General features: G+C 40.7%; 1 protein-coding gene across 7 annotated transcripts in view; it reads right to left on the reverse strand.

Moving 5' to 3' along the window:
• SLC36A1 (solute carrier family 36 member 1) overlaps window positions 1–10,363 on the reverse strand; it is an 82,786-nt gene extending 72,423 nt beyond the window's left edge. For 6 of the 7 annotated variants that reach the window (XM_055285579.2, XM_055285578.2, XM_063642684.1 and 3 more), the window contains exons 1-2: window positions 10,251–10,363; window positions 1,019–1,166 (exon numbers count right to left, since the gene is read on the reverse strand). In XM_055285579.2, the coding sequence (XP_055141554.1) occupies window positions 1,019–1,166; window positions 10,251–10,320 (218 nt within the window). In that variant the 5' untranslated portion in view covers window positions 10,321–10,363. Of the gene's footprint in view, window positions 1–1,018; window positions 1,167–6,322; window positions 6,425–10,250 lie in introns of those variants that run through there. The other variant, XM_063642683.1, reaches the window with a different exon arrangement.
• Window positions 10,364–26,818: the final 16,455 nt, after the last annotated feature.

Below are 26,818 nucleotides of genomic sequence, written 5' to 3' on the forward strand. Positions count from 1 at the left end.
GAAATCAGTTAGTGGTGGTGATGGGCCGGGAATGTGGACAGACCACATCTTCTAGTTCCACCCCAGTTCACAAGAGAAAATGCCCTGTACCAGCAGACAGTACAGGCAGAGGGAGCTTCTCCAGATGAGCCCCAGGAGAAGCTTCCATGGTCCGCGTGGGCAGTCATCAGGAATGGCATAAGTCTAGGACATGAAAGATCTCTCAGTAAGTCACACTCAGTCCACAAGGAAACACAGAAAAGGTAATAGCTAAGCTTGAGGAATAAACAGAAGGACTGCAAAAGCTGAGATGCTGGGACACAGAGGAAAGTCAGAGGTCTGCTGAGAGCAGGAGTAGCTGGGAAACTCAATGGAGTAGCAAAACTTCCTCTGAATTTTCTAATTCAAGTGGTGAGCCCACACAGCCAGGATAGCTTCACGGTGGAGTCCTCAATTTTTCCTTACATTTGGGGAAAGTGAGACCTGAAGAGGGTCAAACTCAGCCCAAATGAGTCCGGGGTTCCAATTTCTGAAGACAAGACATAAGCCCTCTTTGGAGAATGCAAAGTCTATCTTCCTTTCCTACCAACCCTGAATTTTTTAAGTGCAGAAGTTAATTCTTCTCTTTTCCCACTTCTTCAGTCAAATGAATACTGATTTGGTGATGGGGCAGAAGTCGGGCGGAGACTTTGCAAAGGAAGCTTCCGATTATGCTTGGAGATTATTTGGGGTTCTAGCACAGATGACACAGTTTTAAATTAAAAGAATGTCCCCTGTAGAAGCTTTTCTTAAGTCCAAGCTCTCACTTGGCACCAGCCTTGTGGGGCCAACACAGCTGAAAGGAACAAAGAATAAGAAACTGCCTAGAGAGTGGCGGCCCAGGAAGGCAAATCTCAGCGCAGTCACTCGCCCAATCTCTTCACTGCTGACCTGCCTCTGTAAAGTGGAGGACTGATGAAACCGGGGAGGAAAAATAAGTCCAAGGGAGACTTAGGAACACGAATCCCACCCAGGAGAGGAGAAGGTAACAGCTACTCACGTTGTGCTGTTGCTTTGACCAAAGCGCTGGTAGGAGCCCGGGGAGGAGAGGTTGTTGAGGCCTTCTGACGGGCTCTCCTCGGGGCTCACGTCCGTGGAGCTGTAGTCGTGGTAGTCTTCATTCCGAAGTCTCTGCGTGGACATGGCAGCTGGGGGGACAGGGCCAGAATTAAGACCTCCCGCAGCTGGAGCCTTTAGCTCCATGTTTGGGGTGGCCTCTAGGGTAGAAGCTGTCATTGTCAGAGTTGCTCACTGTGACAGCTGCACTATGGATTAAGTATGAAAGTGTCTGGTACCAAGGGAAATGGAAAAGTGCAAAGTACACAGAGGCGGGCTGAGTTCACTTGACTTCTGACTCCCATCCTTCCCACTGGTATACTTGGTGCTACACTCATAAATTTCTTAATTTTCCAGAGTACAGCTAGACAAGGCAGAAGTGAGGCACTGCTTGGGAGGAGGGGGGAAAATGAAAGAGAAGTGCTTCCTGGAATTCCGCATTCCCCATTCCTTAGGTCAGGATTCTCTACTCCTTTCTCTGAGCTAATGTCTTGGACCTTGTACAATAGTTCAATTGTATATATATATATATATATATATACAAGCTCTTGGGGGGATGGAAATCTGGGTATTTCTCATTGTATACTCTTTTTCCTCTGCCTTCAATAGAGAACACGTTTCACTCAAGAAATCCTCTCTGGGCCAGGTGCAGTGGCTCACGCCTGTAACCCCAGCACTTTGGGAGGCCGAGGCGGGCGGATCACCTGATGTCTGGAGTTTGAGACCAGCCTGACTAACATGGAGAAACCCCGTCTCTACTAAAAACACAAAATTAGCCAGGTGTGGTGGTGCATGCCTGTAATCCCAGCTACTCGGGAGGCTGAGGCAGGAGAATCGCTTGAAACCGGGAGGCGGAGGTTTCAAGAAAATGCGGCCGGAGATCGCATCTTCTCTCACCAACTGCAATGCAGGAAGGACCTCCAAACTGTCTCACAAGGGAAGTACCTGGCAAAATGCCAGCAAAGGACCTGGAAATCCCAGAGAGGATCCTGCCTAGCTTCACTGCCAGAGCCACTTGGCTAAAAATCTATGAGAGCTTCATTTACTCATGAGCTAGAGGAATTCAAGGACACCAGCCAGCTCTGGGGCAATTAAACTCACTAGAGGGCCGGGAGAAAAAGAAAAAAATCTCTGAAGTATCTTAATACCAGCATTGAAACCTCTTGCTATACAGGCATAAGCTTGTAAATCAGTTTATAGGTATGTCAGGAGGCCCAGGAGCCAAGCCTGCCTCTGTCAACAGTTTGCTTAGTACCTCTGAACCATTTTCAAATGTGCAAAAAGCATGGGGCATAAACTATCTCTCAGCTCCCTCTAGCACTAATATTCTAGGCATCAATGAACATAATTATTTATGCAAACAGCAGCTGAGTGCAGTGTCTCACACCTGTAATCCCAGCATTTGGGGAGGCCGAGGTGGGAGGATCACTTGGGCCCAGGAGTTCAAGACCAGCCTGGGCACCATACCGAAAAAAAGAAAAAGCTGCTAATTTCTAGTCCCTTCCAACATACCAAAAGCATCTGAAGACAGAACCTTCCAAGTGAATCTTGTGAGAAAGAAAAGAAACCTTTTATCTGAGGAATCCCTTTAAATTACGGGTCCAGAGAGGCACTAAAATGTGACAGCAGTCACGTGTCACTCCCCCCTTGAGTTAAATAATTACCTCTTGAAGCCACTTGCTATGTGGGTTCTAGACTAACTGACACCACTAAGTCATAAAATGCTAACACTGGACATCATAACTCATACCCTATAGTCCAACAATGTACAGCCCATCACTAATCCATGCTATTTCTGTAAACTGACGAGAATTCCTGTCAAATCACTTTGTATCAGTCCTCTCCTTGTTCGCTTTTGCCTTTAAGAACCTGTGGTAACAAAGGCCGAAGGAAGCACTCCCCCAGGCAACTTGGAAGTGTGTCCCAGGCAGCTGTCCTCACTTTGTTCAAGTAAACAGTTCAAGTACACTGTTAAAAATTGCATTTCGTGTCTCAGCTTCTTCCTTTAGGTTGACACCTATATATTACTGAAGGTGAAAGGATGGAATACAGGGACTCATTAATTGCCCAATCCTTCCCTAGCAACCAAGAAACCACTCTGTTGTCTACTTGGTACAGATGTTCAATTTATCTCAAACACTGTAAAGAGGCTTCTTTATGTTGTGTATAAAAACCGAAGTTACCCACAGCAGAATATTGCTAAGAAAGCTTCTCAACAAGAAGCTGAAATCTATAGATCTAAGGTCCGATAAGCCTGTGGGATATGGAAGATGTGGCTAAGCAACTGCATGCATACTGAAAACAGAAAAAAAAATTCTGCTTGGGAGTTCTGGTTGATGATAAGCTCAACAGAAGGCAATAATATAATCCAAGATGCCAAATAAACCAACACAATTCTAGGTTGCATTAGGACATGAGAGAATCATGGGTAGACATCAGCTCCATCCATCCCACATGCTAGTAAGTGGACATCGGCTCCATCCACTCTACAGGCCTGTAAGTGGACATCTGTTCCATCCACTCTGCATGCTAGATGTTACACATGGGTACATGTTACACAACTCAGAATTGCCAGATAATGTGTTCTCTTCCAGGCAACATGCTATAAAGGGGATAATGACAAACTGTGGTATATCCAGGGGTCAGAACTAGGATCAAGAGGGGTAGGAAACCAACTAAATGAGGAATGGTTGAAAGCACTGAGAAGGTTCCACCTAGCAACTTGAGGGGTACAAAAACTGTCTTTAAAAGCTGTCACATGGATTAGACTTGTTATTTGGGGCCTCAAAGGTCAGGCAGAGCTAGGATCAGTAAGTGGAGAGTCAAGAGGGCTGATTTTTTGCTAGGCATAAGGAAGAACTTTCTGTCAAAGACAGATCTGTTCCAAATAGAACAGATCACTCTGAGAGAAAGCCTGTTCCCTTATCCCTGAAAAAATCCAAAGCAAAAGCCCTTTCTCAGAGCAGTTATGTAAGGATTCAAGCATCAGACAGTGGGAAGAGCCACTCCCTGGAGTTCTTTCTATGGCTCTTTTTGGAAACCAAGGCCTCCTCCTCCTGCTGTCTGCCCCCTTGAGTGATGGCATCCATGGCCACGCTGCCCTTGGGCTCCCTTTGATGAAATCTGATAGCCAAGTCTATTGCTGCAATTGCCAGTTCCCGCCTTATGGGAGATTTTAATAGTACCTGTTAACTGTCCAAATGAGGGTTGTACTATGTGAGAGTTGAAGGGAAGCTTGTCCTTCAGATTATTGAGGACAGTGAACAGAACACAAAGCCAAAATCTCCATTAGATATTTAAACTCAGAGTGTGTGAGCAACTGAGTAAGAAAAGTCTGCAAGTTTGATGGCCAAAAAAAAAAATAAAAAAAAATTTAAGTGTACAAACCTTAAAACATTTCCTTCTTTTTCCTTATGTAACTATTGTTTTAGCTGTATAAATAGACAAGCATTGCTCTTCAATCTACAAAATATGCCATTTTTAGCTTGGCACTAAAAATGAGCAGGTGGAATCACTTTGTGCAACGGATGCAATATGGAAAATGTATGTGCAAATTGAATTTTTATTTTTAAAAAGAGAATAAAATTTATTCTGTTTTTAAAAATAAAAATTTGTATGTGTTAAATTTTCCAGAAGTGGGCAATTTTAAGGGGAATTCTATAGCGATTTTTTTTTTAAGGCAAGGCCAGAAATTTTTCTAATAAATTCAAATGCTAATGTTACCATTTTAACAGCATGGGATTCAGGACTCAGGAGAACATAACCTGGCTGTCATTCTAGTCCCAGAGTTGTTTTCTTATTTTGATACAGAATTGAGAAGACTGCATTAGATGATTTCTAAATACACTTTCACTGCTAAAGTTTCAGGATTCCAATTTCAACTTTTTAGTGACTGGGTTTGTCACTAAAAAGTTAAAGGAAGATTGAGATCAATAGATGGTAACATATTCTAAAGTTGTACCATCCAGTACAGTAACCACTAGCCATAAATAGCTATCTTACACTTGAAATACACTTGGGTAAAATTGAAATGTGCACACACTAGATTTCAATGAACTGGTACCAAAAAAATTGTGAAATATCCCATGAATTAATAATCTTTATACGGATTATATATTGCAATGATAGTATCTGGGATATATTGAGTTAAATGAAACATACTTCAATGAAAAAAAAAACAAATAGATTTCTGGGCCCAACTTGATTCCACCTTAGCATTTTATTTTATTTTATTTTATTTATTTTATTTTTATTTGTTTATTTGAGACGGAGTTTCACTCTTGTTGCCCAGGCTGGAGTGCAGTGGTGCGATCTCAGCTCGCTGCAACCTCTGCCTCCCAGGTTCAAGCAATTCTCCTGCCTTAGCCTCCCTAATAGCTGGGATTACGGGCGTGCACCACCACACCTGACTAATTTTTTTGTATTTTTAGTAGAGATGGGGTTTCATCATGTTGGCCAGGCTGGTGTCAAGCTCCTGACCTCAGGTGGTCTACCCACCTTGGCCTCCCAAAGTGCTGGGATTACAGGCGTGAGTCACCATGCCCAGCCTATGTTTCTTGTTGTTGTTGTTGTTTTTGTCTTTTTTTTTTTTTTTTTTGAGATGGTGTCTCCCTCTGTTGCCCAAGCTGGAATGCAATGGTGTGATCTCGGCTCACTGCAACCTCTGCCCCCTGGGTTCAAGCGATTCTCCTGCCTCAGCCTCCCGAGTAGCTGGGATTACAGGCGCTCACCACCATGCCCAGATAATTTTTTGTGTTTTTAGTAGAGATGGAGTTTCTCCATGTTGGCCAGGCTGGTCTCAAACTCTTCACCTCAAGGGATCCACCCATCTCAGCCTCTCAAAGTGATGGGATTACAGGCACCAGGCATTTTATTTTTAACTAGCTTCCTAGGTAATCTTGATTATAGGTATATTTATAGAAAGCACCACAAAAAATATATGATCTTATTATGATAGGTACACCCTAGGCCTCGCCTCCTACCAGAATTCATGCATTGGTGCCACTTGTTTGCAAGCTAAGGGTCATCCATTATTCTGAAACAATTACATTGGTTTGGACTTTGGAACTCAGAGCAGCAGCAAATTCCCCAGATGTATTTTCTCCTCTCTGTCGATGGAATTCTAAAAACATGAACAAGGACACAGACTGTGTTGCTATGTGTGGTCTACAGGGAGGGAAGTAAAATGGTTTGACTTCTACATAATTTGTTTTTAAAACAGCATCGGATAGAATTCCATCCAACTTACCAGAGCAGAACATTCCATATATTGAGACTTTTTCCTGTAGGAGTCTGACGCTAGAACAGGTACAGGGCAGCTGCTGACCTCAGCAGGTTCTGCACAAAGCAGCTGCTGAACAGGCAAACATGCACACTTTTACTCACAACCATGAAGATCACTAAATGTTAGCACCAGGTATAGCTTTAGAGAAGATCAAGCTCCAGGTTCCTTCTTAGGGATCAGAAAACCAGGGTCCACACACAAAGGCTGACTCATCCAGGCCCCAGGTAATCAAAGATTTGAGATGAGAATCTAGCAAACCAGCATCCCAGTCCAGTGTTCTTTCTACCACACCTTAAATTATATACCCTCCTTAAAATCTCCCTGCGAACAAAGCTGGCCTCAGAGCCTGGGGCAGGATTAGGTCTGCAGGGGTATTTTGCGTAATAAAAAGCACCTGAGTTTGTAGTCTGGTAGTGTAACTCTGAGCAAGTTAATTCATCTCCCTTTGCCGCAGTCTCCTCATCTGAAAGATGTCATTAATAACATCTACATCACAATATTGTTATGAAGATAGGAGGAAAAAATAAATAAATGTTAGATATGTTGTCTGCAACATAATAAACCCTCATTGATGAAAGCAATTGTGATTATTACTACAGAGAAGTTCAAGGACAGGAAGTGAGAAAGTTCACTAAACAAAGTCTGCAGTATGGGCTCCATTTAAAACTCTGGATTGTGAAGCCATGTCCCTATCTTGGAGATGGTGATCTAAGTGACATGAACATCTCAGTAACCCACAGACAGATTTCCTAACTTCATGGAAAAGGAAAGCACAGAGGGGCTCTTGCTACTAGAGATGGTCATTAAGAACTAGCCCTGGGGCCAGGCGTGGTGGCTCACATCTGTAATCCCAGCACTTTGGGAGGCCAAGGTGGGAGGGCTGCTTGAGCTCAGGAGTTCAAGACCAGCCTGGACAAAATAGTGAGACCTCATCTCCAAAAAAATTACAATAATAAAATAAAAAAAATAATAATAAGTACAAAAAGAACTGGCCCTGGGTGTCAAGGCTTCCAAGAGAAATGTTTTGGGGGATAAAAGAAGAGACAACCCCAAATGCAGCACTGTGTGGTTCCTATTTCAGCCTATTTACAACGCCCCATCCATCGGCCCCCATGCCCATTAAGTAGAGGCTACCTTTATGTGCTCATCACAGTAAGGCCTGGCCAAAGGAGAGAGGTACAGGATTCTTCCAAGGCCTGGTGGAAGTAAACAGACTCAGTGAGAGCTTCTTCTATGGGAAACAAGAGAAGTCCTGGATGGAAATAAACAGATTCCATGTGAGTTCCTCTACGGGAAAAAGAGGAAAGCTAGCCTAGGTGTGAGTAATGTTAATCAGTCATGCACTTTGAAAGGGGCTATCAGCACCAGGCCAGGAAAAGCAGAAACAGAAGACTATTCACTCTTCTGACCTTTGAAGAGATATCAAGCATTTAAAGAACTGAGATACTCACTGGAGGGGAGGTGGTGGTGATAAAAAGAAAGAAAAAGCAGGAGTACTTAACATGAGAATAGTTACCTGAGACAAGGTTATAAATAGAAACAAAGTAATCACAAAACTGGCATCAGCTCCATCCACTCTACATGCCAGTAAGTGGACATCTACTCTATCCATCCCACATGCTAGTAAGTGGACATCAGCTCCATCCATCCCACATACTAGTAAGTGGACATCTGCTCCGTCCACTCTGCATGCCATTAAGCGGACATCTGCTCCATCCACTTTACATGCTAGTAAGTGGACATCTGCTCCATCCACTCTACATGCCAGTAAGTGGACATCTACTCTATCCATCCCACATGCTAGTAAGTGGACATCAGTTCCATCCATCCCACATACTAGTAAGTGGACATCTACTCCGTCCACTCTGCATGCCAGTAAGTGGACATCTGCTCCATCCACTCTACATGCTAGTAAGCGGACATCTGCTCCATCCACTTTACATGCTAGTAAGTGGACATCTACTCCATCCACTCTACATGCCAGTAAGTGGACATCTGCTCCGTCCATCCCACATGCTAGTAAGTGGACATCTGCTCCATCCATCCCACATGCTACTAAGTGGACATCTGCTCCATCCACTCTACATGCTAGTAAGTGGACATCTGCTCCATCCACTCTACATGCCAGTAAGTGGACATCAGCTCCATCCATCCCACATGCTAGTAAGTGGACATCTGTTCCATCCATCCCACATGCTAGTAAGTGGTCATCTGCTCCATCCACTCTACATGCTAGTAAGTCCAGCCCTAGAATGTCACAGACTCTTGAGTTGAAAGAAAACTTAAAACTTTGTCTAGTCCAACCCTCTACCCAACAATCTAATTTCATCTACAACATCCCCGAAGTAATTGCCCAGAGACGATTACCTCCAGTGACAGGGAGCTCCGTGCTCAGTGTTCTAATACAGGAGACCACTAATTCTTTGAAAGTTTTCAACACTTACCAAACACCCTTCCCTTATGGCACTTTCATCTATTGGTCCCAGTTGTAGTCTCCAGAATATTACAAAATAAATGGAATCCCTTTTTTCTTACACCGCCTTTGGAACAGAGACAACTCTTGAGCACTTCGAATTGCCACAAGAGGAGGCTGAATAAACAGCTACACGCCTTAAAGGGAAAACAAGGACTATGTTTGATATGCATCCTTTTGTTTGTATGTATTTTTAGAAAATGTTTATTGTTTTGTGTGCAAAAAAAGAAAAAAATTAATAGAAAAAAAGAAAAAAAAAAAAAAACAAGGACTCCAGAGCAGGCGAATATAAATGATACAATCAGAAAACAAAGAGAGAGGCTTAATGCTGTTATCAGCACAGCCTCTGCTGCACGTAGCCTCCATCCCCAGACAAACACAAAGTTTGTCCCTTTCCACTTGACTTCAAGAACATCTTTAAAGAAAACATGTTCTAAATGTACAAGTAAGTTAATTACTGTAAACGAGGCTCTAGACAAGAGTCAGAAGAGGGCCCTGATCATGTTTAAAATAACAACAGACAGTTAAAAATCATTTTCAGCTGTTAGTATTTAGCTTAGACATAATACAGAGATAGGAAGACAGAGGAGGAGGATTTTATGGCAACAGAGGAATAAGCAGAGGAAACTGCTTCCTAGACAATTAGATTAAGTCTTGCTGCAAGGCTGATACTCAGTGTACACAGGGGGTAAAATCTCTCTGAATAAAAAAACAAACAGACCCTGGTCAGGGGCACTGGCTCACACCCCTGTAATCCCAATACTTTGGGAGGCCAAGGTGGGAGGATCACTTGAGCCCAGGAGTTTGAGATCAGCCTGGGCAGCATAGTGAGACCTCATCTCTATTAAAAAACAAACAAACAAAAAAACAAAACTAGAAAGATGCACAACATCCAGATCACAGCAGAAGGGCCCTTAAGAATTCAATTCCATCACTGTCTAGAGTGAGAAACCCAAACACAAGTCACTTAAGGTTGCCAGGTAAGCGGCAGAGCTAGGACAAAATGTCCTGATTCCCCAATCTCTGTTCTGTCCATTGCACCATGATGCTATCTTCAGCAAAATTCAAATAACTGCAAAACGTCCATCCAAATAAGCAATCCCAAATCTGACAAGTTACAGAAAAAATAAAGCAAAGGTCTTTACATTCTTCAAGTTAATGCCAGGGCTCTCCACAACCTCGGCTCAGCCACCTATCTTCCCAGGAGCACATTCCGATTCATATTTCATATTTTGGTGTGACTTACATAGAATGCAGGACGGTTAGAAACCAAACCTACAGAAGAATGAGTTTGCAGAAAAATAATGAACAAACACGGAACCACACCCAGAGCCAATCCAACCCCAGCGGTGGAAAATGCAGACAGCTAAAAAGGGAGAGGACTAAAAGAGAAGCGGACAGAAAGGAGTGCCTTTTCACCTGTCAAGTTTCCCGCAGGAGGCAGTGTGGTGAAAAGCAAACAGCTGCTGAAGCTTAGGAACATTTGCATTCTAGTCGCGGGTCTCCCATTAACTCACTGGATGACCTTAGGCAAGCCCTTACCCCTTCCTGGAGTAAGGGCTCAGTTTCTCCAACTGTCCTAGGAGGGAGCTGCACCAGACGACTTCCCAGCGTCCTTGCAGTTCTGACCCAAAGACCCATTATTAGTCTGTCTCAAGCAGCGCTCCCGCAGCGGGCAAGACATTTGCTGGAAACAGCTGGAGCCCTGTGCGAAGCGTGAAAGACGCCCTAGATGGTCCTTTGGGTTATCTTCACCATCTACCCCAGTTTCCCCCACCTGTCAGTCAAATAGGACGGTGAGATCCCAACCCCACGAGGTCAAGGGAGATAGCGCGAGGGACAAGGGATCTCCACGCTTCGCCCAATTCACAGAGGGGTGCCAGCGTCGTACCGCAGCTGCGGCCCGGAGACGCCGAGGAGTCGCGGACCCACAGCCCGGGCGGGTCCAGTGCCTGACCTGGAGCATCTGCCACGCCGGGAGGAAGGCAAGGTGGGTCCTGCCCAAGGCGGCGAGCGCCGCCAGCCGGAACTCGTCAGTGGAGAAACTCACTGCTCAGGTCCTGGCCCCAGCTCAGGCTCCGGCTCTGGCTTCAGCACAGCCCACCCTTCCCGGCTTCAGTATCAGCCCCTCGCCATCCTCCTTTGCTGCCCGGCAGCCGCTTCCGGGCCTCATCACGTGATCCCACCGCCCACGCCAGAAGCCGAGGTCACGTGCTCCCTTGAGCTGCCGCGCCTTTTTTCTCATTGAGCTCCGGAGCTCTGCTCCACAGCACCACCTGGCGACCTGTTACTGCCACTGCTGGGAGGACTATGTTTCTGGGCGCTGGGGACTGCGAATAGGAACTGAACGGGGCATTGATCTTGGGCATGGGGCAGAGTCCAGTAGAAGAGCACTGTCCCTTGAGTTGTGAGTTTGTGAAATATTGCTAATTTTTACACTGGCTGTATTTTCTTTTACACATCTCGATGAGTTCGTGTTGCTTTTATAATAAGAAATATGCATATTTTAAAAACTTCTAGTCAATTTTTCAGAAGCATACACAAACTATCATCTGTGGTTGCTACTGGAAATGGAACTGTGGGGTAGGAAAACATTATCTTTTAATACATTTAAATTTTTAAAGTAACATTTTTAAATGGATGGCAACATTTCAGTATCGTATTATCTAGGCTTCTCCTTTCACCTCCTTGTTACAGATTTTTCCTTTAACAATTATGTAACAAATAGGCTTCAAGCCAAAAACTGTCACAAGAGACAGAGAAGATCATTGTTTAATGATAAAGGGGTCAATTCATCAAGAAGACACAACTTTAAATATATATGCCTGCAAAATTGGAGCACCTAAATACATACAACTAATATTAATGGCCATGAAGGGAGAAATAGATAGCAACGCAATAGTAGGAAGGTCAATATCCCACTTTCAACAATGGATAGAACAACTAGAGAGAAAATAAGGAAATAATGAACTTGAATTGCACTTTAAACCAAATGAACCTAACAGATATATACAGAACTTTCCATTCAACAGAAACAGAATACACATTTTTTCTCGAACACACTTGAAACATTCTCTAGAATAGACCATATGCTAGTCCAAAAAAACAAGCCTTAAATTTAAGAAGATTGAAATCATATTAATGTTCTTTCAGACCATAATAATATGAAGCTAGAAATCAATGACAGGAGGAATCTTGGAAAATTCACAAATATGTGGAAATTAAACAACACGCTTTTTTTTTTTTTTCTTTGAGACAAAGTTGCGCTCTTATTGCCCCATCTGGAGTGCAGTGGTGCAATCTTGGCTCACTGCAACCTCTGCCTCCTGGATTCAAGAGATTCTCCTGTCTTAGCCTCCCAAGTAGCTGGGATTACAGGCATGTGCCACCACGCCCAACTAATTTTGTATTTTTAGTAGAGACGAGGTTCACCATGTTGGTCAGGCTGGTCTCAGACCTCAGGTGATCTGCCCACCTCAGCCTCCCAAAGTGCTGGGATTATAGGCGTGAGCCACCGTACCCAGTCCCATGCTTCAAAACAACCAATGGGTCAAAGATGAAATCAAACGGGAAATTTTAAAAATATTTTCAGACAATTGACAATGGAAACATAACATACCCAAGCTTATGGAATGCAGTAAAAAGTAGTTCTAAGAGAGAAGTTTATAGCAATAAATGCCTACATTAAAAAGAAGAGACCAATTAAATAGTTTAACATTATACCTCAGGAACTGGAAAAAGAAGAACTCACAAAACCCAAAGTTAAAAGAAGAAAAGAAAGAGCAGAACAGAAATAAATCAAATAAACAACAGAAAAAAAAACAGACAAAATCAATAAAACTAGAGTTGATTTTTTGGAAAAAATAAAATTGACGTACCCTTAGCTAGTCTAAGAAAAAAAAAGAAGACTAATAAAATAAAAAAATGAACGTGAAGACACTACAACAGATGCTTCAGAAATAAAAAGAATCATATGAGGCTATTGTGAACAATTATTTGCCAACAAATTGGATAACCCAGATGAAATGGAGAAATCCCTAGAAAAATACAACCTACCAAGATTGAAATCAGGAAGAAATGGAAAGCCTGAATAGACTAATAACAAATAAAGAGATTGAAGATGAGACAGGGACTATTTGACTTTCTGGTTTTCTGTTTAAACTTCCCAACAAGACCAGATGGCTTCACAGCTGACTTCTACCAAACATTCAAAGTAGAAGGTTTGTTACTAAACTATTCCAAAAAATGGAGCTAGAGGGAATACTTCCAAACACATTTTATGAGGCCAGCATCACCTTGATATCTAAGCCAGAGAAAGACACCACAAGAAAAGAAAATTACAGGCTGTTTCACTAATGCACATTGGTACAAAAATCTTCAATAAAATATTTGCAAACAGAATTCAACAACAATCAAAAAAATTATATATCATGACCAAGTGGGATTTATCCCTGGCATGCAAGGCTGGTTTAACATACACTAATCAAGCAATATAATACATCATATTAACAGGATGAAAAATGAAAAACACATGGTTATCTCAATTGACCTGGAAAAAGCATTTGACAAAGTCCAACATCCTTTCATTCCCTAACCCCCACCCCAACATATCTTCTTGATAAAAATAACTCTCAATAGTTTAGGTATAGAAAGAACATTCCTCAACATAATAAGGTCGTTTATGAAAAACACACAGTTAACATTTTAATTAATGTGGAAAAACTGAAAGCTTTTCCACCAAGATCCAGTAGCAGTCAAGGATACCCACCCTCGCCACTTCTATTCAACACAGTACTGGAAGTGCTAGCAAAAGCAATCAGCCAAAAAAGCAAAAGAAAGAAAGGCATCCCAATCAGAAAGAAAGAAGTAAAATTATCTTTATCTGCAGATGACATGATCCTATATGTAGAAAACCCCAAAGATTAAAAAAAAATACTGTTATAATTAATGAATTTAGTAAATTTTCAGGACATAAAAATCAACATACATGACTGGGCGCAGTGGCTCATGCCTGTAATCCCAGCATTTCGGGAGGCCAGGGCAGTGGGTCACCTGAGGTCAGGAATTCAAGACTAGCCTGGCCAACATGGTGAAACCCTGTCTCTACTAAAAATACAAAAGTTAGCCCAGCATGGTGGTGCATGCCTGTAGTCCAAGCTATTTGAGAGGCTGAGGCAGGAGAATTGTTTGAACCTGGGAGGCAGAGGTTGCAGTGAGCTGAGATGGCACCACTTCAGCCTGGGTGACAGAGTGAGACTCCATCTCAAAAAAAATTATAAAATCAATAATATTTTTATACACAAATAATTACCTACCTAAAAAAGAAATAGAATGATTTTATTTGTGATAGCATTAAAAAATACTCGATAATCAATTTAACCCAGGACATGAATAGGGTGTACACTGAAAACTATAAAACAATGATTAAATAAATTGAAGAAGACACAAATAAATGAAAAGATATCCCATGCACATGGACCAGAAGAATTAACATTGTGGAAATGTCCATACTATCCAAAGCAATATACAGATTCAATGCAATCCCTATCAAAATCCCAGTGGCATTCTTTACTGAGATATAAGAAACAATCCTAAAATTTGCATGAGACCACAAAAGACCCTGAAGAGTCAAGACAATTCTGAAAAAGAAAAACAAACTGGATGCATCACACTTCCCGATTCAAAATTATATTACAAAGATATAGTAATCCAAACAGTATAGTACTGGCACAAAAACAGATACGATAGACCAATGAAACACAATAGACAGCCCAGAAATAAATTCAAACATATATGGTCAACTAATTTTAAAGAAGGTTATCAAGAGAACACAATGGGGAAAATACAGTGTCCTCAATAAATGGTGCTGAGAAAACTAGTTTTTATGTGAGAAAGAATGAAATTGGATGTCTATCTTACACTGTACATAAAAATCAACTCAAAGTGGATAAAAGAGCTAAATGTAAGATCTGAAACAACAAAACTCCTAGAAGAGAACATAGGGCAAATGTTCCTGGACATTGGCCTTGGCAATGATTTTTTTGGATATCAGACCAAAAGCTCAGATTACAAAAGCAAAAATAAATAAATAGGACTGCATCAAACTAAGAAGCTTCTGCACAGCAAAGGAAGCAATGAACAAAGTGTAACGGCAGCTTATGAATTGGAAAACATATGCAAACCCTATGTCTAATAAGGGCTTAATATCCAAAATTTATCAAAACTCATATAACTCAGCAATAGAAAAACAACCCAATTTAAAAATGGGCAAAGGACCTGAATAAACATTTCTCTAAAGAAGAAATAAAAATGCTCAGCGAGCATATGAAAAAGTGTTCAACATCATTAATCATCAGGGAGATGCAAATCAAGACCATTATTAGATATCACCTCATACATGTTAGGTTGACTATTATCAAAAAGTCAAAAGACAACAAATATTGGTGAGGATGTTGAGAAAAGGGAATTCTAGTACACTGTTGGTAGGACTGTAGATTGGTGCAGCCATTATAGAAAACAGTGTAAAGGTTTCTTTTTTTTTTTTTTTAAACAGTATAAAGGTTTCTAAAGAAATTAAAAATAGAACTACCATATGACCCAGCAATCCCCTTTCTGGACATACACTCGAAGGAAATGAAATCACCACCCCATAAAGATATCTGCATGCCCATATTCATTGTAGCTCTAGTCACAATAGCCAAGATATAGAAACAATCCAAGTGTCTATTGACAGCAGAATGAATAAAGAAACTGTGGTATATATACAAACATTTTTCTAAAAAAAGAAGGGAGTCCTGCCATTTGCCACAACATGGATGAAACTGGAGGACATCATGCTAAGTAAAATAAGCCAGACACAGAAAGAAAAAATACTGCATGCTCTCATTTATATGTGGAATCTTTTTTTTCAAGTCAAATACACAGAGATAGAGAATCAAACAGTGGTGACCAGGGCCCAGGAGTGTTGGAGGCCCAGGAGTGTGGAGAAATGCAGGTGAGAGGATACAGAGTAGCAGATATGTAGGATCCATAAGTCTAGAGATCAAAGGGACAACATAAGGACTATAGGTTATACAATTGTACTGTACAAACAGTAAAACAGAGGTTACTAGTAGCTGAGCAGGGTGGAAGGAAAGGATAGGGAGAGATTTGTTAAAGGATACAAAATTACAGCTAGATAGGAATCAGTTCTATAGCTCTGTAAGATTAGCATAGGTAACAATAATATAGGATGTATTTTCACATAGCTAGAAGAGGGGTTTTGAATGTTCTGAACACAAATAAATAAGTGTTTGAGATGATGGATATGTTAATTACCCTGATGTAATCGCTCTACATTGTATACACCACTGCGTACCTCATAAATATGTATAGTTATGTCAATTAAAAATAAATTTTTAAAAATAAAAAAATCACAGTGTATTTAAAATTCCTGTGAAATGAGTAAATTTTAGCTGCTCTTGCCACAAAAAAAGAAACCCCAAATAATGGGTAGCTATGTGAAATGATGGAGATGACAATTCACTTCACTATAGTTACGATTTTACTATCTATATGTATTGCATAACATCATGTTGTAAATGCTAAATATACACAAAAACATTTATTTGAAAAATAATTTTAAAACAAAAATTATGTTCTGAACCAAAAAACTATTAATACAGCTATAAAATGGATAAATGTCAAAATAATTATACATGGATAATCATAAAATAATTATGCTAAGCAAAAGACATTAGGAAAATATTTCATTTATATAATATTCTAGAAAATACAAAATAATATAAAGTAACAGAAAACACACATCAGCCATTGCCTGGGAATGTGGAGGAGAGACAGGAGAGAGGGTGATTATAAAGGGGCATGAGGAAATTTTTGAGGGGACAAATTTGTTCACCATCTTGATTGTGATGATTTCACAGGTGAATATATATGTTGAAACTTATCAAGTTACATGCTTTAAATATGTGCAGTTTATTGTATGTAAATTATACTTCAATAAAGCCATCAAGATATTCAGTAAAAAATTATATAAGTAATAGGTTAATATATTCTTAAAAGTTAGACAATATGGAAATATATAAATTGAAAATCCCCTTTCCCCAAATTCACTCCCCTCTCCAAAGGTTTACAGGTGCCAGCATGTGTGTATTGTTCTCCAAACCCTATATTATACAGTTACAGAAATATATATCTATGTATAGAAATGTACAGGTTTATGGTGTTTAAATTTAAAATCATAAATACCGGTACTTATTGTTTTGCTTAAGACTTTTACTCTTCACAATTTTCTCATTTCTCCCCCTTCTAACCCCACTTGTCTCCTCCACTTTCAATATGTGCAGAACTGTTTTTTCATAGGTCTTCTTAGAAGCTCTGATGTATATTAACATACATTAAATACAACCTCTTGTTTATAGCACATACTATTAAAAACTTTGCCTTAGAGTAGGCACTCCATTTCTTTGTCTTTTGTTTCATTTTTTTAGAAATGAGGTCTTGCTATGTTGCCCAGATTGGAGTGATCATAGCACACTACAGCCTCAAACTCCTGGGCTCAAGTGATCTCCCATCTCAGCCTCCTGAGTAGTTGGGACTACAGGTGCATGCCACTGTATATCGCTAGCATGCATTCTGTTTTAACCATTGTGCCAGTGCTTCTCAAAGTGTGGTTCCTAGACCAGCAGTGCCACCATCACTTGGGAACTTGCAGAAATGCAAATTCTGTGTCCTACTCTACACCTACTGCATCAGAAACCCTGGGTTGTGGGGGGACAGCAATCTGCATTTTGACAAGTCCTCTAGGAGAGTCTGATGCTCTCTCATGCTGTAGAATCACTGCCCTAAAGGACAAGCTTCTGGAGGGACTTGCCTCAGCCATGTGCTAACATGTTGTGTGGTCAGCCCCTGGTAGTGACTTATTTCTGCTGAGTGGTAGAAAGTAATTTGAAGGTTTTTTTCCCCTTACTTCCCAGCTGGGTGACCTGGGCAAGACTTTTGATCTCCGTTTGGTTTCATCATCAGGAAAGTGAGATTGAAAACCCTCCTTGGTTCTGCCTGCCTCTCTCTCTGGATTGCTGGAAAAGCAGATGAGATCAGGCGCTTAAAGGTTCTATGTATAACATGAGGGGTTATGCTGCTGAGAGATATTAGGGAAATTAATCCTTTTGCGTTCAATAATCTTGAGGAATGTAACTTCTTTTTTTTTTTTTTTTTTTACCACTCTACCTATCCCAAGCCATCAAGGGTACCAGCCCCTGAGATGTCATAGCAACCCTACCCAGTTTCCCCTTTCCCTCTCCTTCTCTCTTTTTGAGACCCTTTGGGTCCCTGATCCATCCTCCTGAACATTCTGTGACTGATCGCCCTACTGTCAAGCCTCTCTCTGTTAAGACCACTGCCCCCTACAGTTGCTTCTAGCTCTAAAATTCTCAGGTTTTGTATCTTAAAAATAAATAAATAAATAAATGCTTACAATGTGCCGGGAACTAGTTTCTTGTTGATTAATTGAGTCAATCTTCATGGCAGCCCTATGAGGCATATAGGAGATGCTGTAGGTGCCCTTCCTGTATCTCCTTTACCAGAGCTGCAGCCCCATCCCTAGCTGCGGTGAGTGTTGCCTGCTACGCTGTAAAGCATGCTACGCTCTTATTGCCACACAGTGGACACTTCAGCTGGGATACAAAAGGCCCACCTACTTTTGTCACTGTACAGAGAGCAATGCCGTTATTCACACTCATGAAACTCCTTTCGGTGGTCTGGGTAATTCTTCGCTGTAATATAAGCATTCATCAGCATTATGATTTCAATATTTGGCAACCCAATCACAACAAAATTCAAGAATTTATTAAGTGGCACAAATGCTGAAAAATGAATTTGAAAATTCCTTAACTTTGGAATGGAAATTAGAAAAAATAAAATTGCTATAAAGAAGACCAAACACCATCAGATATGACATGCTGGTGCCTTAGGAGGGTGTCTCCTATAAAGTAAATAAGCACTGGAGTGGAACAGATGAAAAACAGCCACTGAAGCAAGAAAACATCAGCTCAAGTACATAGGAAAAGTGCTGGGGCCATATCAACACAACTGGAATGTGTCTCAGGCCATGCTATTGTTTTTAACATTTCTTTTTCTTTTCTTTTCTTTTCTTTTCTTTTTTTTTTTTTTTTTGAGATGGAGTCTCACTCTGTTGCCCAGGCTGGAGTGCAGTGGCATGATCTCAGCTCACTGCCACCTCCACCTTCCAAGTTCAAGCAATTCTCCTGCCTCAGCCTCCCCAGTAGCTGGACCTACAGGCACACACCACCATGCCTGGCTAATTTTTGTATTTTTAGTAGAGATGGGATTTCACCATGTTGGCCAGGATGGTCTTGATCTCCTGACCTCATGATCTGCCTACCTCGGCTTCCCAAAGTGCTGGGATTACAGGAGTGAGCCACTGTGTCTGGCCTGTTTTACACATTTCTTATTGCAATTTTTTGATGATTTGAAAGGAGGTAATTATGATATAATATGGTTTGGCTTTGTGTCCCCACCCAAATCTCATCTCAAATTGTAATCCCCATGTGTCAAGGGAGGGGCCTGAGTGGCAAGTGATTGGATCATTAGTGGTTTCCCCCATGCTGTTCTAGTGATACTGAGGGAGTTCTCAGATCTGACGGTTTAAAAGTGGCAGTTTCCCCTGCACTCTCTCTCTTGCTCTCCTGCTGCCATGTGAGACTTGCCTGCTTCCCCTTCACCTTCTGCCATGACTGTAAGTCTCCTGAGGCCTCCCAGCCATGTGAAACTGTGAATCAATTAAACCTCCTTTCTTTATAAATAACCCAGCCTCAGGTAGTACAGCAGTGTGAGAACAAACTAATACAGTGTGAGAACTAATACCCAATAAAACATTGTATCAATAGTATTTTTGTGGTAAATGAAATATGTTTAAAGAAAAAAAATGTGACAAAGGTAATAGATGCATGCACTCTGAGGACTCAGAAAAAAAATGTTGCAAGTAATTCAAGATCCTGTCCTGTGATTAAACAGGACTGCTCTGCCGCCAATGCCAGGACTCTGGTGCCTGGGAGAGTGCATCAGAGATGGTGAATTTTGCAGGGACAGAGACCTGCAGAGCATATGTCAAAGGATGCCAGAGAGCACCTCTGCCTGACAACCTGCAGGCAGGATCACAATGACAGGAGTGTCAGAGCACATGTATGAGACCCAGGTACACTCCTCTTCTTGGAACAAAATGCTGCTCACACAGGCGCTCATCAAAAGAACAGGCTTTAAACACATTATATTGCTTTAACATAAGGAATACTTTCCCACTCATGTGCAGTGGCCAATGGGGTACCATAAATGAGTTATAGGGGGTGCTGGGTGCCAGGTGGGTCCTAAGGTAGCTAGAGCACCTGAGGTGTTTTTTTTTTTTTTCCTAGTTAAGAACAGCCTGTTCTTTGATCTCAAGGACCTACAAAATGTTATTTCTTTCATGTTACGATGTGAAAAAGATTGGGAAGCACTGGATAAGTAGGGTGTTCATATAATTTATTTGTTCAAGTGGAGACTCTTTTAAGAATAAAAGGGGCTGTGTTAACATTTCACCAGAACAACGGGCACACAGTGAAATTGTCCCAGGTAAAGTGGAATGTATGATGTGGTAGGCAGAATAATGGCTCCCAAAGACATTAATTAATCTTGGGAACTTGTTACCTTAGATGGCAAAAGGGACTTTGCTGATGTGATGAAGTTAAGGATCTCGAGGTGAGATGATTATCCTGGATTATCTGGGTGGTCCTAATCACAAGGGTTTTTAACAGGAGGGAGGCAGGAGGGTCAGAGAGAAGAGAAGTTTCTATTCTACTGGCTTTAAAGATGGAGGAAGATGCCGTGAGCCCAGGAAATGCAGGAGGCCTCTAGAAGCCGGAAAAAACAAGGAAACAGATTCTCCCCTAGAGCGTCCAGAAGAACACAGCCCTGTTGCACCTTGATTTTAGGACCTCTGACTTCTAGAACTACAAAAGAATACATTTGCATTGTTCTAATCTACTAAATTTGTGGTAATTTGTTATAGCAGCAACACGAAATGAGTATTATTTGTAATCTAAAAGAAATTTAGCTTTATGTTTATATCATTATTAAAGTTACAAAGGTAAGCAATAAAGAACGAAAACAGTAAAATAATTATATTGAGAAGTAAAGTAGGGGACTTTAAGAGGTACAGATTTTCTTCTAATATAATGTTGATCAATTGAGAAATATCATTATAGATATATTGTATAGAGAAATGAAGAACTAAAGAACTAAAACAAACCACTGGTTTTACTGCACTTGATCTTAGCCAAAAGACTAAGAAGCGATCAAACCACTGATTAAAAAACAGAAAGATAGTCCTAAAAAGAACAGCTTTAGATAGAATAAGTCAGATAAGGAGACTATAGCTTTTCATTATAAATCCTTTGGTTAAAATAAATCATAGTTTAATCATGAGCATTTTTTAAAATGTGAATATTAATTGTTAAAATAAGATTGTGTTAGGGGACAACTTCAAGGGCTTATTGGGCTCAGGTTCTCCAAAGCTGTAGCCCCTTTCTACCTAAAATGTGTTCACAGCTTCCACCCAACTCAGAGCCTCCCCTAAACTCTTACTCAGCCAAAAGCTTCCTTGCTGTCAGTCTTGGCACAAGATAGGGCCAACTAGTAGATCCTTCTGAAACAAGGCAGGAAAAGACACCATTGAATGAGGAATAGTTCCAGGGTTGGACCCAGGCGGATGAAGAGCTCTGGAGCAAACCCCCAAAGCCCCATCTGTAGGGTGGGCAGACCTCAGGGTTACCTCACAATGGGAACAAAGGGCCTGGGAGTGCTCAGATGAGAGGAGCACCACCCATTGCCACTGAAAAAGTGATGACGTAGGAGCCAAAAAAAAAAAAAAAAAAAGTCTGAGACCAGCCCTGCCACTTACTAGCAGGTCCCCTTCAGTTTGGGTTTCTGTTTCTCACCAATGAAATGAATAGGAGAAGTTCAGCTCTCAGATCTTGCAACTCTGAGAGTCCTCCTTTTCCCAGCTTCAGCTACATTTCTCCTACCAAACGTGACTGGATAGGTCCTATGACATATATAATGTATCATTACATATGATACTGTGGCTTTAGAGTTTAGAATTTCTTTGAGATGGTCTATGGCAATTCATTCATTTTACTCATTGGAAACCGAGCCTCAGAGAGACAGAGGCAATTGTTCAAGGTCACACTTTATAACGAGCATGAGAATCTGTGGGTTCTCCTGTCACCGCTCACATAGACCCTAAGATTCCTTGGTCACAATTTGCCATATGGTTGTGTGAGAACCTGTGACCCCTCACTTAGACCCTTGGAGTCCTTGATCATAATTTGCCATAGGAAGGTGCAGAATGGTGGATATGGTGGGGTGGCTCTCAACATCCATTCCAACCTCCCTTCAATCTGCCTTTCAGTACTGTAGAGGCTGGAAAGGTTAGAATACATACTGTATTATCTCATTAATATAAAGTTCCAGAGCAGCAAAACTAATTTATGGTGATAAAAATCTAGACAGTCGTTATTGGGTATGTGAGGGAGGTGATGTTTGACTGCAAACAAGCAAAAAGAAACTTTCTGGGTAAGTTGCACCAGTGTATTCATTTGTTAAAACTCATTCAACTGTACACTTAAGATCTGTGCATTTTATTGTATATAAACTATACTTTAAAAATTTCAAGTAACTACCTTAGAGGGATGTTGTTAAGATTAATTCATATATTGCCTATTACATAGTAGGTCCTCAATAAACAGTAGTAGCAAGGGCAGTAGTAATAATTATTGATATTAATATTAATATATTGGCTTTCTTTTGGTAAAATTTGCCTGCTAAATCTTTCCTATCCCTTTTACTTTTAAACTTTCCGCATTCTTATATTTTAGATATGTCTTTTATAAATATTATTTTGATATTTTTAAAATTATTCTATTTCTATTTATTGTATTAATAATTACAGATATATTTACAGTCATATTTACCTTGTTATTTTATTCTATAGCTTCCACCTATTATGTTTTTTTCTCCTTTATTGAGTTTCTTTTGGATTAGTTTTCCCTTATTTTATTTTGTTTTATTCTCTAACAATTTGGAACTTAAAGACTTTATTTGTATTCTCTAGCCATACCCTAGTAATTTTAACATGCATAAATTAATAAAGTATTAACAAAAAGTTAAGCAATATCTTTAGTCACTGCAGAAAATATAGGCACTTAAAAAAATCTCTATTCACTGCATTCCATTTTTTATAATAATAATGTCACATATTTTAAGTTGCTTTTTCTTATGCTCCATAATACTTTATTATTAGAATCAAGATTTACCCATACATTCACCTCTCTTGGGTTCTTTATTTCCTTTTGCATCTCAGATCTTCTTCTGAATATGGACTTTAAATTTTCCTTTAGTGAAGTTCTCTCCAATTTCTTTTGTTTGAAAATGTCTTTATTTGCACTTAACAGATAGTTTATATCCTCTCAGCATATTGAGGTAATCATTCCAGTATCTTGTGGCTTCCGCTGCTGTTGTTAAGAAAACAGCTGACAGCCTGACTGCAAATCTTTTCTTTTCCTTTTGAAATTTCTTTTACACTGCAACCCTTTTGAATGTAATACTTTTCACCAATCTGGCTGACTTTAGATCCCTTTAATGTTCTGAAGTTTCACTATAAAGTGTCCAGATATGTGCGTCCTTTATTTATCCTGCTTGGAATTCACTGGGTCTCTTGAATCTGTGGGTTGGTGTCTTTCATCATTTCTGGACAATTCTCAGCCATTATCTTTTCAAATATTTATTCTACCACATTCCCTCTAAACTTCTCCTCTGCGAGTCTGATTTGATGTTGTCTTAGTCAGTTTGGGCTGCTATAACATATTACCATAGGCTAGGTGGCTTAAACAACAAACGTTTATTTCTCACAGTTCTGGAGACTGAAAAGTCCAAGATCAAGTTGCCAGCCGATCCTGTGTCTGGTGAGAGCTCACTTCCTGGCTTCCATGTGGCTGTCTTCTCATTGTATGCTCACATGGCAAAGAGCAGAGAGGACACAAACTCTCTCATGTCTCTTATTTCAGAGCACTAATTCTAATCATGAGGGCTCTACCTCATGACCTAATTACCTCCCAGAGATCCCCCTTCTTAATACCATCACACTGAGGGTTAGGATTTCAATACACAGTCCATAACAGATGTAGGATATATTCAGGTCTTTCATTCTATTCTCTATTTTCCCTCACTTTTCTTTCAGATTTTTCATCCCTTGGTCTCTGTGGACTATATTATGAATACCTTTCCCAGATCTAGTTCTGATTCACTAATTCTGTCTTCACTGTGTCTAATCTCCTATCAAGCCCATTCATTTCAACTAAAATTAACTCAACTAAATTTTTAAAATTCAATTAATATTCAGTTTTAAATTTCAACCATTATAATTCTATTTTCTAGAAGTTTTATTTAATTAACTTTCCATTTCACCTGATTACTCTTCAGAGTATCTTTCTCCTTGTACATATTTTCCAGTACATTTTTTTCTGTTACTAAATATGTTAAAAAGAGCCGCTTTTCATTTGTATCATACATTTCTCTTTTGCAAAGTTCGTGTGCTGTATTTAAATTTTCTCTTGTTTTGCTGTTCCTTGGAATTTTACTTACAGAAATTCTTTGAGATCTGAAATGAAGGTGAGTTCCTCCTGAAAGACTTTGTATTTGCTTCTGCCAGCAGCTGGCAACTATCAGTCTAGGTTCTTGTGAACTACATTCTCGACTGGAGGTATTTTGGACCACCATGGTAGATGAAGTGGACTGTGGAACTGAGTGAAGCTTGAATTCTCATTCCACATTTTAGCCACAATTTTACTCCATCCTCTGGGCACTAGGTTCAGGACAGTCACTTTTTTTTCCAAGTCCCTTGATTGGGAGGTAGGAAAGGAATAGGGTGGGGGTGGGATATTGGTTTATTTCTAGTTCACTCTTACTCTGAGGAAGAGGTCCTCAGCTCCGGAATTTGTCTCATGCCCCATAAGGCCATGATATTAAAGCTCATCTTCACTGGGTTGAGCAAATACCCGTGGGAGTGAAGCTGTAGCTGCATTCCACTCAGGTCTTGGAGTTCCTGTCTTCACCTGGCTGAGTGAGTACTCACCTAGAAATTCCTTGCTCTCTTGATCTCCCCTCAATACTATTAAGAATTTTTTAAAAACATGTTATTCAGGCTGGGTGCAGTGGCTCAGGCCTGTAATCCCAGCACTTTGTGAGGCCAAGGCGGGTGGATCACCTGAGGTCAGGAGTTCGAGACCAGCCTGGACAACATGGTGAAACCCCGTCTCTACCAAAAACACACACAAAGAAACAGCTGGATGTGGTGGTGGGTGCCTGTAATCCTAGCTACTTGGGAGGCTGAGGCAGGAGGATCTCTTGAACCAGGGAGGCAAAGGTTGCAGTGAGCCAATGGCCTGCCATTGCATTCCAGCCTGGGCAAAAAGAGTGAAACTCCACCTCAAAAAAAAAAAAAAAATATATATATCTATATATATATATATAGATATATATATGTTATTCAGAAGTTTTAGTTATTTTCAGCAGCAAGGCCAACCTGGTTACCTAGACTGTCATATTACCATGGTAATAATTATAATGAGTATTTTATTTCAAAAATTATAAACTGGAATCCCAGAATCACAATGCTTTATTGAGTGTATTCATTTTCTACCTCCATGTAACAAACTGCCACAAACTCAGTAGCTTAACACAACACACATTTATTATCTCACCATTTCCTTAGGTCAGAAGTCCAGGTATGGCTTTCACTGGGTCCTCTGCTTAGGATTTCATAAGCCTGCAATTACAGTGTTTCCAGGCTGTATTCTATCTGTAGAAGTGACTGGGGAAGCATTTTCTTCGAAGCTCATTCAAGTTCTTGGCAGTAATAGAACTAAGGGCTCAGGCTTCTTGCTGTCTGGCTGCTTTTTGCTTCTATTCCTTGTATTCCTTGAAATGTGGCCACCTCCATCTTCAAGCCAACAATGATACATCAAACGCTTCTCGTGCTTCCGGTCTCTCTGGCCTCCCTTTCTGCCCAGCCAGAGAAAATTCTGCATTTAAAGAGTTCATCTGATTGGGTCAAGCCCACCTGGATAGCTTCCTAGCTTCCACATCTTAAGGTCAACTGACTTCAGACTTTAATGACATCTGCAAATCCCCTTCACAGCAGTACCTAGATTAGCGTTTAACTGAATAACCAGGGGATAAGAGTTTTGGGGATCTGAAAGCAAGGGGGAGCAAGGATGCCTACCCCCTCCCGGCCCTGTGATATGAATATGAGGGGGGTGAGGAAAAAAGACACTTCTCTCAGGGGCCTGCAAAGGCAACAGTGACCTTACGGGGAGCCACCTTTGAGTGGGAGCAAGAAGGTGGGGAAGACACTGCAATGCAAGGGATTTTCCTCGTTCTTGGGGAAAGCTTTGCTGACCGCCTTTGCAAGAGCAACTGCTTTTGTTATACACTCATGCCTCTCTTCATTTTCCTTCAAAGTGCTTTATCACTGTTGAATTTTTAAAAACTTAGTTATGAGAAACTATGATTAATATTTATAATTTCCAAGTTCATCGCCTCCAGGGACTGCAGTACCTTGAACTGTTTCGTTCCCGACACCCATCAAAGTGCCTGGCCTGTGATACTCAGTCATTTGGCAGGAAAAAAGAAAGAAAAGAACAGATTGTCCGAGCAACTGTGAGCCTCTGTGTGAGCAGTGAAGAAACCCATTTATCCATCCATTCATGCTTTTGGCCATTCATTCTTCCTAAGCTGCAGAGTCTGTGCCACTCTGGGCAAGGAAGGTGAAGCTGTATTTAAGCTCCTGAACTTACTAAGGCCCAAGAGCTGAGATCATATTTTGCAGCTCCTACATGCCAAAGCTATTCTTGCTCACAAGCCTCTGCCAAAGC

This window comes from Symphalangus syndactylus, chromosome 7 (assembly GCF_028878055.3).
Source record: "Symphalangus syndactylus isolate Jambi chromosome 7, NHGRI_mSymSyn1-v2.1_pri, whole genome shotgun sequence".
Classification (NCBI taxonomy): Eukaryota; Metazoa; Chordata; class Mammalia; order Primates; family Hylobatidae; genus Symphalangus; species Symphalangus syndactylus.